This window comes from Equus caballus, chromosome 6, assembly GCF_041296265.1.
Source record: "Equus caballus isolate H_3958 breed thoroughbred chromosome 6, TB-T2T, whole genome shotgun sequence".
NCBI classification, from domain to species: Eukaryota; Metazoa; Chordata; class Mammalia; order Perissodactyla; family Equidae; genus Equus; species Equus caballus.
The window spans coordinates 67555359-67569399 of record NC_091689.1 but is presented as its reverse complement, the minus strand read 5'-3'; the positions used below and the strand labels follow the sequence as shown (position 1 = coordinate 67569399).

The window sequence follows — 14041 nt, the reverse complement described above, 5'->3', positions numbered from 1 at the left end:
CAGCACCTTTGAAAGATGCTCTGCAGCGTTCACTGGGCTTAAATGTGACGGATGATTTGATACCGCATGTCAGGTACAGAGCAGTGCAATTTGCACTCGAAAAACTTTGGAGGTTTCACAGGAAACAAAATTAGGACATTTTATGGATATTTTAAGTGTCAGAAATGACATGCCTAGTTGTCTTGCTCTAATATTCTCCATATAGTGTAGGTGGGCTTTACACAAAAGCCAATGTCTACAGGGGGGTGATTTTCATGCATATTTTAGCACATTGTTGAAGCTAAAATGATGATGATGGTCATGTTCTACAGTGTGTGCTGGCAGGCCCCAGCTGCCTTTGGCTTGTTTTGAAGCAGATACAGTGTTACCGAACTAGGTTCATTTTTCCCCGTAGCCCAGAAAGCCAAACACCAAGACGACGAGATTACAGCAGAGAGAGAGTTTACTCACAAGGCAGCCACATGAGGAACCAAGAGCATGAACCTCAAATTCGCTTCCCTGAAAATAGGGACTCAAGGATATTTATGGGATATGGGGCAAGGTGGTCTGAAATGTGGAGAGAGGTCACTGGAGGTGAGGAGAGGTGAGGTCATTGATGATCTGTGCAAGCGTGGTGAGACTTCATGCCTCTTCATAGGACCCATGTTCACAAAATGGTGGCGTTAGCATGGTCTGAGGGTGGAGTTTTTAGCCTCTTGACGTCAAAAGGTCGCCTATCGGACATCTGCATGGGCACAGTTGATGAGTTGGAGGTCTCAACTGGCCTGAAGTGGACAAGGAGTTGTAATTCCTGAAAAACAGCTCACACACCCGTTACCATGGTGACCCAGGCTCCAGGGAGACGTTATCTATAGGAGCCTAGTGGGAGTCAGACAGCATATTGCCTAAGCAGCACAGTTAACCATGGGTGGGTTAAACAGCTAAAAGCTATAGTCAGTAATTGCAAAAAGGAAAAACTTTAGTACCTAGATACTTAATCGTCAATGGCTGTTTGCCGCTTTCAACAGTAGGACTTTCTGGAGAACAGACTAACTCCATCATTATTCCCTGTCTCACTTCATCCTGGCTCCTTCATTTTTGTAAGAAGACCCTGTCACCCTCCCTCCCTCTGCTTGGTGGGGTGTCTTGCAGCCTCTCACGCTTGCTTCTCTCCCAGGGCCTTTGCACTAACTGTTCCCTCCATCTGCGACACTTTTCTCCTGTATATCTTTGGGTTTCCTTCCTCATCTCATGCTGGTTTCTGCCCAAACGTTACCATATCAAATGGGTTGTCTGTGATTATCCTTTCAAAATAGCTACCTCTCACTGCCCACCACATTCTCTGTCACCCTGCCGTGCCTTATTTTTCCCCATAGCATTTATCACCATCTGACATACATTTATTTGTCTATGGTCTTTCTCCCACCAGTAGAATATTTAACACCGTGAGAATGGCTGTGTCTTTTATTCATGGCTATATCCCCATGTCTGCCACATTGTATGCAACCAACACATTTTGAATGAATAAATGAATTAATATGAACTGAAGAACATGTAGTCCCTCCAAATCGGTACCTATTCTAAATTTTACTCTTCCATTATAAGTAGGGCTGGGGATGTGGGCCACACTATTTTGTAACTGAACTGTGCCTCAGCATGATGCTCTTGTCCTACACTGAGGAACAGTATGAGGAACAGCCATGTGAGATGGCTGAGGTTACTCATAACCATAGGGTCAGGGATGGGGTCGAGGCCAGCACCTACTGTATCATTCCGTGGTTTCTTTATGAGGGCTCGAGGGAGAAATTTCTCTCCTACCTCAGTATTAGGAAAGGCTGTGCTTCTCCTGAATTATAAGGTTTTTGTTTAATTTTTAATCTAATGCATGAAAAATCTTGCAAATGCTAGAAAGATCAACTCTATTTCCACCCCACCTCCACCCCCACCTCTACCCGGCAACCATCTGGACTCTGTAGTCTGCTTTTCTGCGTGTGCTGTTTTTACTCCTGGGTTTATCATTTTCCTTAATAATTTATTTTATTCAATTTATGTTCTCTGTTTTTGAAAGCTGCTTCAATTTCTTTGTGGAATAAGGAGGTATAAGTAGGTGAATAAATAAATAAAGCATTGTGTTAATAGTTCCCATTCGTACCTTTTTTTCACAACTCACCAGGACAGATAATAAACATTAAATTGCTCTTCTTGATGAAAATTACCCTTCAGGTAAATGACAGTATCACTCACCTAATAGCAGTGATAATGCAGCATGTTGTTTTTTAGGAGCTCTTTACAGATATTCACACAGTTCCATCTTCCTGGAATGCCATCTTTTCTTTCTCCCTCTCCAAATCCTCCCCATTTTTGAAGATCCAATTCAACTTCCACTTCCTCCCCCAACATTCTTCCACCTCCCCAGCTCATGCTGAGTTATATTTCTTAAGAGCTCCTAGAACATTTTTGTGAACACGCATCAGCTCGCAAATTAATCATATATTTTTATTTCTTGAATTTGTATCTCAAACTATAATTTAAATAGTTTTCAGGTTTATTTTTCTCGCAAGACTGCAAGTTTCTTGAAGAAAAGCAGTGTCTTCTTTGTATACCTATTCCGTCTCTAGGGTTTAGATAGTTCACTGTAGAATGCAGGCATTCATACAGCATCTCTTGGCTCAAGTTACTTTGGGATTCAGTTACCCTGTGCTGTGCTGTTAAGAGCATTTGATGTGAACTGGGAGACCCATTTCTAGACTTCACTTTATAGTAACCTGATATGCAGACTTGAGCAAGGCGTACCTTACCTCTCTTGGCCTCAGTTTCCATATCTGAAAATTGATAAATATTCTAAATTATCGTCACTGTATCTTATGGCTGTGACATTTTAAGAGTGTTTAAAACTATCTCCTTTAACATCAACTAAGTGCTAATGAATATCTTAATAAATAACTTAAGGCTCCACTGTAATTACTGCTATTGTTTCTATACGAAGTATTAATTCATTAATATTATGAAAAGTGATTTGCCTTAATAAATAGCCGAAAGTTTTATTTATATTCCTTTTCTAAATTGATGAACTCCAAGTTCATGAAAAGTTACTATTTTAAAAAAGATTGAGATGTTCAGTGACCTTGAAATTTACTTTAGTCCATTCTGCAGCATCTTCCTATTAACAAATTTTACAGAAGGTAGAAGATTTAAAAGATCAACATACGTACTTTTTCCTCAGTTATGTTTAAGAAGTGGCAGATGCCTAATTTAAAATTAATTATGTGATAAATTTAATTTTTGTGAGCCACATTGGCAAGTTGATGTAAAGTGATTGCGTGTCCCACAATTGAAGTTACAAACAATTTTTAAGAAAAGCAAATTATGGCTACAACCGTGATCCTTTCTTATATACAAAGGTCACGTCTTTTGCCAGCCTTTCCTGCTCCAGCTTTGAATGTAAGATGCCATGAGCCTAGGAATGTAATTGAAAGATTGAAAGGTTCTTTCTTCTGCTCCTTTAGGCAATTGATTTTAACATCAGAGAGAGAGAGAGAGAGAGCAGCTGCAATGGAGGATTGCCTGCCCTCCCTGACTTTCAACATCTTCATGTTTTGAATTCTTTACTAAAAGAATGCTTCAGATGCACAAGCAAGGGAGAGAGAAATGTTAGAGAAAAATCCACCTGGCTCCACATTCTTTGGTGCAAATGAGTTCATTTCTTTCTTGGTGGCCCAGTCTTATTTAATAGCATTCCAGAATTTCAAATACTCAGAATATGTGAAAGCAATGTTCTACAAACCTTGGTCAGTCTGTACATGTTTGTGAAGCCCTCCCCTCACTTAACAGAACATCTTCCAGTACCGTCATCTGTGCACATGCTCGGCCCATGCTTACTGTGTTTGTGGGCCAATCTGATGTAAGAAAACTCTTTCCTATACTGAGCTGAAATCCACAGTCCTGTAATTTGCTCCTGTTGGCCCTGGCCCAACAGAGAGGTTGTTGAGCACAGCTTATGAGCACAACTATCTTGTCACTTCTCTAAAAAACTTTTCTAAGCCAAATTCTTTTCTTTCAACTTGTTTCTAATTTACCCTGGTTTCCAAATACTTGCCTTCTGGTCTTGTTGCTTTGCATGGCCTCTGGATAGTCGATTTTCTCTATGAGAATATGACTCCCAAATTGAACTGGCTTCTTGAACTACAGTAATTTCAGGGTAGAATAGAAATACTCTCTTCCCTGGCTTGAGACCCTATATATCTATTACCTGACACTCTAAAATGAATAATATTAGTTTATCATCCACATGATGCTCTGGCTCAGATTGGAGATACAGTCAACCGAAATCCCTAAAAACTGTGAACGTTTCTTAATCCAGGTCTCACCCATTTTGCAAGCAAGTTTTTAAAACCTGGATGAAAGGATTCATCTTTATCTGTATTTAATTTCAGTATCTTTGTATCAGCCTGAAATTTCAGGTGTTTTAGGACTTTTAAGTCTTTTTTTCTGCCATTCATTGTGTCAACTACCCTTTCCAGATATTTCAATTAGCAAATGAATAAGGATAGCCTTTAGTTACTCATTTATGTTTTTGATAAAAAATGTTGCAGAGATCAGCGACCAGTAAAAAAATCCTGTATTGCCTGTAGAATCTTCTCTCCAGGTTGGCCTCTATTTCACCCAAGACTCTTTAGGTACAGTTATTCAACTTTTGATTAATTTATCAAATTACATTATCATCTGGCTCACCTTTCTGTCTTGTCTACAAGGATGTTGTGAGACATTTTGTCAGATTCCTGCTGAGATTCTTCCCCTGCTCTAAGGTTGTGATTCCATCAAAAAAAAGGAAACAAGTTTCCTTTGGTGAGCCCTGCGCTTACCGTAAGCAGGCTGCTATCTCCTGACACCATTTCCCATCCTCACTGCCAGTAGAACCATGAGTGTAATGATCCCTCCTAGGATTTCTCTGGGATTAATCATTGTGTTCCGTCCTCTGCTGGAACCTGAAGGCAGCAAGTACGTCTCTTTGGGCACAGTGGAGAATTTGAGAAGGGGAAATTTGAAAAATAGTTTAATAAGCTGAAAAGACATTATGTGGTGGATCACGTTAAGGCCCACAGTGGAGCCCAAGTTTGAAGTTGATAGATCATAGGAAGCCAAGGTTAGTGTCCAAAGAAAGGGTTTTAAAACATGTAAGGAAGAATATCTTGTGGAAATACGTGGGGTATTTTGGAGGAGGCTTTTAAATGCGTTCTGGTGTGAGTAGTTGAGAGCCTTGTTTCAGGAATAAAGAGTGGGAATAATTAGACTCTATTACGGAAAAAGAATCCCTTTGTACTTAGGGACTGTCTGCATGTGAAGGCTGAAAGGAAAAGAAAAACAGAAAATTAAGAACTCCAGAGCAGAGCGCCTAAAGGGCTGAGAAGACACATGGCCACTGACAGCCGTGGGGAGGCCAGGGAGAAGCGAGATTTTAGGAAGGCAAGAAATGAAATCAGCTCCACCATTTTTTTTCAATTACAAGTAAAACAAAAATGTAATGGAAAGTGTGGAAAAAATCAGAGAAAATTAGATACATCTTTCACCCATAGTATCTGGAAACAACAATATTATCCTTTTTTTAATATCCTGCAAGTATTTTTAATATACTTTTTTAAATTGAGGTATAGTTGACATATAACATTATGTTAGTTTCAAGGATACAGCATAATAATTGATATTTATATATATTGCAAAATGATCATCACAATAAGTCTAGTTAATATCCATCACCATACATAGATATAAATTATCTTTCTGTTCTGGTGATGAGAAATTGTAAGACTTATTCTTTTAGCAACTTTCAAATATCCAATACAGTATTATTAACTGTAGTTACCATGCTGCACATTAGATCCCCAGGACTTATTTATTTTATAACTGGAAGCTTGTAGCTTTTGAGCCCCTTCACTCATTTCACCTACCCCCTGCCTCTGACAGCCACCAGTCTATTCTCTGTATCTATGAACTTGTTTTGCATTTTTTTAAAAATTTACTTCACATATGAGTGAGATCATACAGTATTTGTCCTTCTCTGTCTGACTTATTTCACTTAGCATAATGCCCTCAAGGTCCATCCATGTTGCAAATGACAAGATTTCCTTCTTTTTGTGGGTGAATAATATTCCACTATTTTCTTTATACTACATTTTCTTTATCCATTCATCCATTGATGGGCACTTAGGTTGTGTCCATGTCTTGGCTATTGTAAATCATGCTGTACTGAACATGGGGGTGCATATATTTTTCAAGTTAGTGGGTTTTTTTCATACTTAACATTCACATATAGTTTGTATCCTGCTCTTTTTCACTTGCCATTAAATTATACATAATATTATATGCATTTTCATGGTGCTAAATGGCCTTCATAAATAGCATTTTAATGGCTGTTTATTAGTTTATGAAAATGATGCATTGTAATTTACATAGTAATAACCCAACTTTTGGTCATTTGGGTTTTTTTGTGTGTATGTGGCAGTGGACATTTCTTTTCCTTATGGCTTTTTTAGAACAAGATTTTGAATCATTTCCTAATGCTGGATTCCCATAAGCAGAATTCCCATATCAAAGAGCATTAGCATATTTCACGACTCTTGAGATAAATTACAAAATTGCTTTCCAAAAGAGTGGCACAAATGTGCTCTGCCACCAGCAGTGTAGAACCTTTAAGTCTTGAATGTTAGAGGAACATTTACATGGAAATAGCATGTGTGCAGATGGCAGTGAGAGAGATCAGGGCTGGAAAGATAGATTTAGGACTTCAAGTAAATGAATCCATAGGTATCCCCAAGCATTAGAAATTGTTGAAGTAGCAAGGTATAGGTCTTATTCTCATGGAGGTAAGAGTCTTGGAGGAAAGGCTACCCCTAAGCAAAGAATTTCAGCCATCTCCTCAATATCTAACACAATTGTGACAAATGGGCAAAGAGAAAGCTCCAGTGCGAATGTTATAGGGACCTAACCTAAAGTGGGGAGGGGCGTGTGTTAAGCAGGGGCAGTAGGCAGAGTGCTATTTAATCTGATCCCTGAAGAATTTACAGATATCAACAAGGTAAAAATGATTGGGAAACCCTTTCTGGCTAGAAGAAATAGACTGTATTGAGGACTCTGGGAGAGGGAACAGTGTGATCCCTTCCTGTAATAGAAAGAAAGTCTTATTTCTGGAAGGGCAGAGAATGAGGATGAAATGACATGAGAAGAGTTGGAAGGTGGAAGAGTTTGCCGGTCTATGCAAATGCGGGTTCTCTCCCCTCTTTTCCTGGCTGCCTGACAGTGTTGTTATACACCTGTGATTGCTTACTTTTGTCATACTTCCACTTTAATTTTTATTTTATGATTCTTGGCATTTCCTCCTAAAGTGATTATTTCTCTCGTATTTAAATTGTCACAGTGTAGTGTTGATCACAGTCTGCTGGGTGATGAGAAAATGCAGAATTAGAAATACCTAACATTTCCTTGGTGAGGAGGAATGACAAGTTAATTGATTCATTTCAGTTGAATGAGAAAGAGAATTAGACATCACGTTTCTCATAAACGTCCGTATTGATGACTGATGCGGGAAGAACTGTTTTGTGCAGAAAATAAAAGCTATGGGGCCAGCCCACTGGCATAGTGGTTAAATTTATGTGCTCTGCTTTGGTGGCCTGGGGTTTGCAGGTTCGGATCCCAGGCATGGACCTATGCACTGCTCATCAAGCCATGCTGTGGTGGCATCCTGCATACAAAATAGAGGAAGATTGGCACAGACGTTAGCTCAGCAACAATCTTCCTCAAGCAAAAAGAGGAAGATTGGCAACAGAGCTTAGCTCAGGGCCAATCTCCCTCACCAAAAAAAAGAAAAGAAAAGAAAAGAAAAGGAGAGAATGAGAAAGCAGGCATCCCTGCTTTATGTTTTGAGCTCTGTGTCTTGAAGGGTTTCTTAGAGAAGTCATTGATGGGAGTTTAAACATTCATTGGTCCTAAACTTCCCAGGTTTGTAATAGTAAATAAAGCCATTTGGCTAATGGGAGATACCTTATGACTCTCTGTGCTCATATCATTGACCAGAGTAGAAGTCCTTCTAGAAGGCAGTTGGGATGCATGACCGTGAAGTCAGGGCACGAGCACAGCTTTCCATCCCCGTCTCTATAGGTCCTTCACCACTTTGGAATACCACACCCTCCCCCTTCCATACAGTAAGTACACGTTGTTACAGGCCATCCATTAAGTGTTGACTGAGGACCCCTGAGATCCAAGAAAGTCTGTTCAGTTTTGGAATACTACTAACAAGTAATTTTCCTTTCGTGAGTGGTCAGTAGTTTTTTAGAGGCTACATGATGTTTCCACAATTATGAAAAGACTGTTAAAATATTCTCCCCTTTTCCAACTAAATGTCTGTGTGAGACCAGGTTTTCTTCACATACTTCAACTAAAAAATGTAAAAACAGATTAGCACCAAAGTAGATATGAGAATCCAGCTGTCTTCTATGAAGCCAGACATTAAAGAGATTTGCAAAAATATAAAATAATGCCACTCTTCTCTCTAATTTGTTTTTGCTTTGAAAAAATGTAGCTATTTTTCATATAAATAGGTTATGTTTGAGATTATTATTATTTTAAATAAATATTTTTAAAATTTCTCAGCTTCATTTCTATTGCAGTAAATATTGAGAGAGATGTAAGCCACATCAACGAAGCTCTTTGGGATCCTCAGTAAGTTTTAGACTGCAAAGCATTCCTAAAACCAAGAAGTTTGAGGATTGCTGTGTGAAGCCCATGTCCATTTGCCCTCCCAGTTCCTGCAACTTGAACTATAAGAAATGTTTTCCAGGCCTATCAGTTGGCCCAAGACAGTCAGTTACAGTCAGGGGTTCCTTTTTCACATCTACTTTTCACTTTCCCTTCCTTGAGGTCAAACCATGTTGGGTAATTACAGCATGTAAAAAGTGGACATGCTGATGCTGTTTTCTCACTTCCCCAAGGCCCATTTTCTTTCCACTCCACTGAAAAGGCTTTTGAGCCTTGGAGATGCGCCCAAGCTGCATGCTGCCCTCTTTTGTTTTTTCAAAGATTGGCACCTGAGCTAACATCTGTCGTCAATCTCTTTTTCTTTTTCTTCTTCTCCCCAAAACCCCCCAGTACATAGTTGTATATTCTAGTTGCAGGTCCTTCCAGCTGTGCTATGTGGGGCACCACCACAGCGTGGCTTAGATGAGTGATGCTCAATCGGCACCCAGGATCCGAACCGGCGAAACCCTGGGCTGTCGCAGCAGAGTGCACGAACTTAACCACTCGGCCACGGGGCCGGCCCCAGTGCTGCCCATTTTTAATTCCTGCCCTCAAAGGCCGATTTCGTGATGAGGCGGCAGTTGGCTGTGGACTCCACTGTACAGCCAATGGTATTATCTGTCAGACCCATTCTCTGGGTCACAAGCTTTTTTAATTAAAATGGTCCTATAAATAGCTTATCTTCATTTCCTCTGGATTTCACAAGTCAGTAGAGACGAGGAATGATCAAGCTCAGGTCAGGACATCTAGCCAGGTGAGGTGAATGGAAGCGAGTGCTTAAAACAGAGCTTCAGAGATGAACAAATGCTTTTTAAGATAAATGCATCGCCTTTCCAGGGAAAGTGGAATTTGTTTTAAACAAACACCTAGAAGGTATTTTTCTCCTGAGGCGGTGGTTCCCTTTCGGTTTTTAATAAGTGGAGTTAATCATTCCTTGAAATTTACAGTCAAGTGAAAGGAAAAGAAGTACAGATATTGGAGACGTTTTTCACAGAGCCTGAGTCTCGAGACTCCCCTCGGGGTTAGCAAGGGTACCAGGATGTGGTTGCCTGCTCTCGACACGCATGGTCTTTTAAATCCCATTACTGCTTTGGACTTTGAAAATTGCATTTCTAGTGGAAACCCAGCTCATAAACCCCCAAATAAGAGAAATGTTAGACGAAAAAGGTGATCTCTTTGCCTATTTTGAAGCAGCAAGAAAGTGGGGGGAAAAGTAAAATTAAATCAGATAAACAGTAATTGCACTTGAAATCTGTTGTTAACTGTTGTATTGGACTTCAGAAAGTTAGAGTGTGAGGACATTCGGAAAAAACACCTTTCAACTCTCCCACAGTTTAGTTATAATGATACTTTTGAAGATCCTCAAGGGGCCGGCCCAGTGGCGCAGCATTTAATTGCGCACGTTCCACTTCGGCGGTGTGGGATTCGCCAGTTTAGATCCCGGGTGTGGACATGGCACCACTTGGCAAAAAAGCCGTGCGTGGTAGGCGTCCCACATGAAAAGTAGAGGAAGATGGGCACAGATGTGAGCTCAGGGCCAGTTTTCCTCAGGAAAAAGAGGAGGATTGGCAGCAGATGTTAGCTCAGGGCTAATCTTCCTCAAAAAAAAAATCCTTAAGTAGCCACAGGTTTTTCCCAAGCACATCTTTCTGTTATCCAGCTGTTGGAGTTAATGGTAAGCGGCATTCTCGAGGATTTGGGTCATGACAGCTGTAGAGAATCTATCTAACCCCAAGTCTGGTGTCACTTCTGGTTGCCTCCCAAGCACCTCATGCTTCTCTTCCCATGACTCTGTTGGGGTACCTTGCGATGTCTCCTTCCTGTCTGAATCCCACAGTATTGCGATGGCAGGATTGTGTGTTTTTTGTTCACTCTTCTGTCTCCCCCATATACTTGGTGTGTGGCTGCTGCTCACGAAATATTTAAGGGGTTGGACGGATGGATGGATGGATGAATGGACACCTGAAAGTGTAATTGTTTCTTTTGATGCCAGAGACACCCTTGTTTATTTCCAGAAATACTGTTTTTTTTCAGAGCTTGCCAATTCCCTGTATGTCCACTGAAAACTTAGCTACTGCTGTCTGTCCCATGTAGCTGTGAGACTTGGGGCAAGTCTCTTAACTGCTTTGTCCCCAGGTCTCTTCATTTGTTAAAAATGGTGGTGAATTAATGTCTATTAATGTTCTTTCCAGCTCCGATATTCTTTTATTTCCTCTGCTGAAAATCTCACCCATTGTGTTTATTTATTTAGTGAGGAAGATTAGCCCTGAGCTAACATCTGGGCCAGACTTCCTCTATTTTGTATGTGGGACACCGCCACAGCATGGCTTGATGAGCAGTGCATAGGTCCATACCCAGGATCTGAACCCACAAACCCTGGGCCACTGAAGCAGAGCACATAAACTTAACCACTATGCCACCAGGCTGGCCCCTCACCCATCATGTTTTTAATAATTGTTTTTTGATTTTTATTTTTACCATGACTATGTTAGTTTGTTGTAAAAGTGCCATTTATAATAGGAAATTTTATCCTTTTAAAACAAAGATGGCATTGGAGTCAAACACTAACACTGGTCAAATAGTAACACAAGAAACTCAAGATTTTCAGGAAGTGACTACCCAGTTTGGGATTAGCCAAGGTATTCCTTCTCTGGTTGCCTCTAAGTATTAAGTATTTATTGACCTCTGTATCAGAAGATGGTTAAGGCAAATTAAAAGGAAAAACACCAGAGTTAGTTAATTATTTCTCATATACAGTTAAAGAGGTTCATTGGGAAAGGAACTTGAAACTGTGGATTAAAATGCCACCTGGACAGGGTCGTGATGCCCGATGTGGCCCTAGTAACAGCCCTAGGCCACCTGAGCTCAAGAGCAGCTCTACTGACCTCTTTCATACTCTGCTCCTTAAATAGAGCTATTTTGTTTTATTCATCTCCGTGTCTCTGGCCTCTGTCTCCCAGTGGTATTAGTCACGCAAATAAGGATAAGGGCTGTGTGCTAAACATTGTTTTAAGGGCTTCACACGTCTTAATCCCTTTAATCCTCACAATAGCCCTATGACATAAGTACTATTGTTATTCTTATTTTACTAGTGGTCACGTAGAGAGGAAGTAAGGTCACACAGAGGGTAAGTGGTGGAGCTGGGATTCCAATCCATGTAGTCAACCACTGACAGCCTGATTCATGATCACTGTGCCATATTGTCGTAGCCATTGCAGTAAATGTGTGCTGAATGAATGGATAAATGAGTAAATATCCAATGGTACTCCATAGCTTTGAATTTGATTGATCTTATATAATTTGTGTTCTGCTTGTCTCCATTTAACACACACACAGACACACACAGATCTGTCAGTCCTTCAATGGATGATATCTTCATCAAATTCTTCTCTTCAATAGATGAAAAGATTATTTTGTGACTTTCATTCATCTTCAGTTTTTCTGAATTTGACAATTTGTTGAGTGTGGCAATTAGAAAACAGATTTTTTAGAAACGTGGATCTCCATTTTTGCTGGACCGTGAATTTGTAGTTCAAATAAAGAGATTTGCCAAATTCAAACCACACTTTGGTTCCTAAGTGGTACTTAAGTGTGTGCATTCAGAGAGGGGGCATTGGTCATTCTACCATGGGTAAATGTGTCTTTACCATTGGCATTGGTAAAGTGTCTTTAACTTTCTGAGTTGAATCAGGTTTCAGCTTCTTGACTTGTTCCTCAGCACTCAGTGCGTTTTTATTCACAAGCTTAAGGTGTCATGTCTGAGAAAACTGGTGTTGCACTTCCCTCTTCATGCGTCTGGTTGAATGCTTAGTGGTAGTAACCTGCGATGAAATTAGGGAAAATGTCTGTGTTTAGAGCGCATGAAAAGAGATATTGCTATGTGCTTTATGCCAAATCATTTCCTTTGACCTGATCTTCGCAGCCGTACCGGGAAACTATGCCATCGTTTAGTTGGGAGCAATTGTTAGAATCCAGGTAGCTTTGATTCATGAATTACATGTTACCTTCTATCTTGTAGAAGAAAATGTCACATGGCAATCTCAGATGGTTGTGAAAAATGTACCTAAAAGCTAATTCAGAATTATGAAAGTGTGTTAAAGTGAATCTTTGGAGTAGAAGATGTTCAGTGCAATTAGAAAAATGATCCGTTGGCAATGTGGCAGTTGGTCTGGGCTTTGCCACAAGGTAGGGGTTGGAGGTGTGCCTTTGAGGAGACATATATTCCTGTTGTGGGGAACAGCTCAGAGATGGGAAACATAGGTTGGATAAGGGAAGTAGTAGTTTGGTGAGTTGTAGAAATATTTCCAGTGAAGAAAGGATAAGGCAAAGCCCTCCCATTATATGCATCAGCCTCCCCCCAACTTCCCGTAAAAACCTCCCCAAATAGACCATACACTGTAGCCAGAAGAGTGCTAGCTATGCAGATACTCCTGTAAGACAGACACCCCGGGCATCCCTGCCTCCCAGTCAGAGGCCACCTCTGAAAATATTCTTCTATCAGTGTATCACCCATTTTCATCCAGAGAGTTACTGGGGTGGAGGCCATCCCATTCAAACAACCATTTTGAGGCTTTTTCCAACGGTAGGGCAAATCGTTTTAATGTCCCTTCTTAGTAAACATCAGCTTGTTTGCCCAAAAGGAACTAAACACGGATATGAATCGTAGGTCTGTGTGCAGTTAGCACTGACTTTGCTTCCGACAGAGGACCTAGTGTTGGATCTCAGTACCTGTTGCATAGTAGATGCTCAGGAAATTATGTTCTGCTTTTCCCACTTCTGTTATTCAGTGTATTGTTGATTTTTTGTTTGACTTTCTCCTTCATTTTTCTTTGTTCTCTTTTTAAAGGAGAGATTTAAGGAAGCTGAGGACATATACCAGGCTGGAATAAAGAACTGTCCAGACAGCTCAGATTTACACAACAACTATGGGGTTTTCTTAGTTGATACTGGTAAGCAAAATTAAAGAGAAGCTGTTCTGTTGAGATTAGATAATACTGTCTCTCCAGCAAAATTAGCAACAACCCGAAGGATGCCTCAGAAGTAAAATTCACTGGTCTCGGCAAGAAGCTCACACCATTGACAGTCACATTGTACCTTGGGGTTGTCATTTCTTTAAATCTTCAAGCTCTGTTCAGTAAAATCTGCCCAGTGCTTATAATCATATCTCTAATGAAAACTCCCCAGGTGGCAGGAAGTAGTCTTAATGATTTAATGAGTAGTCGTCTTCTTTGAGTATCACTTACACAAGTTTGTAAATCTGTGATGATGAAATGTC

The 14041-nt window shown here is 40.3% G+C and overlaps 1 protein-coding gene across 3 annotated transcripts in view; it reads left to right on the top strand.

Moving 5' to 3' along the window:
- Positions 1 to 14041, top strand: part of TMTC1 (transmembrane O-mannosyltransferase targeting cadherins 1) — a 257200-nt gene that overhangs the window by 223150 nt on the left and 20009 nt on the right. For all 3 annotated transcript variants that reach the window (XM_023643309.2, XM_023643308.2, XM_005611007.4), the window contains one exon: positions 13613 to 13715. In XM_023643309.2, the coding sequence (XP_023499077.2) occupies positions 13613 to 13715 (103 nt within the window). The remainder of the gene's footprint in view (positions 1 to 13612; positions 13716 to 14041) is intronic.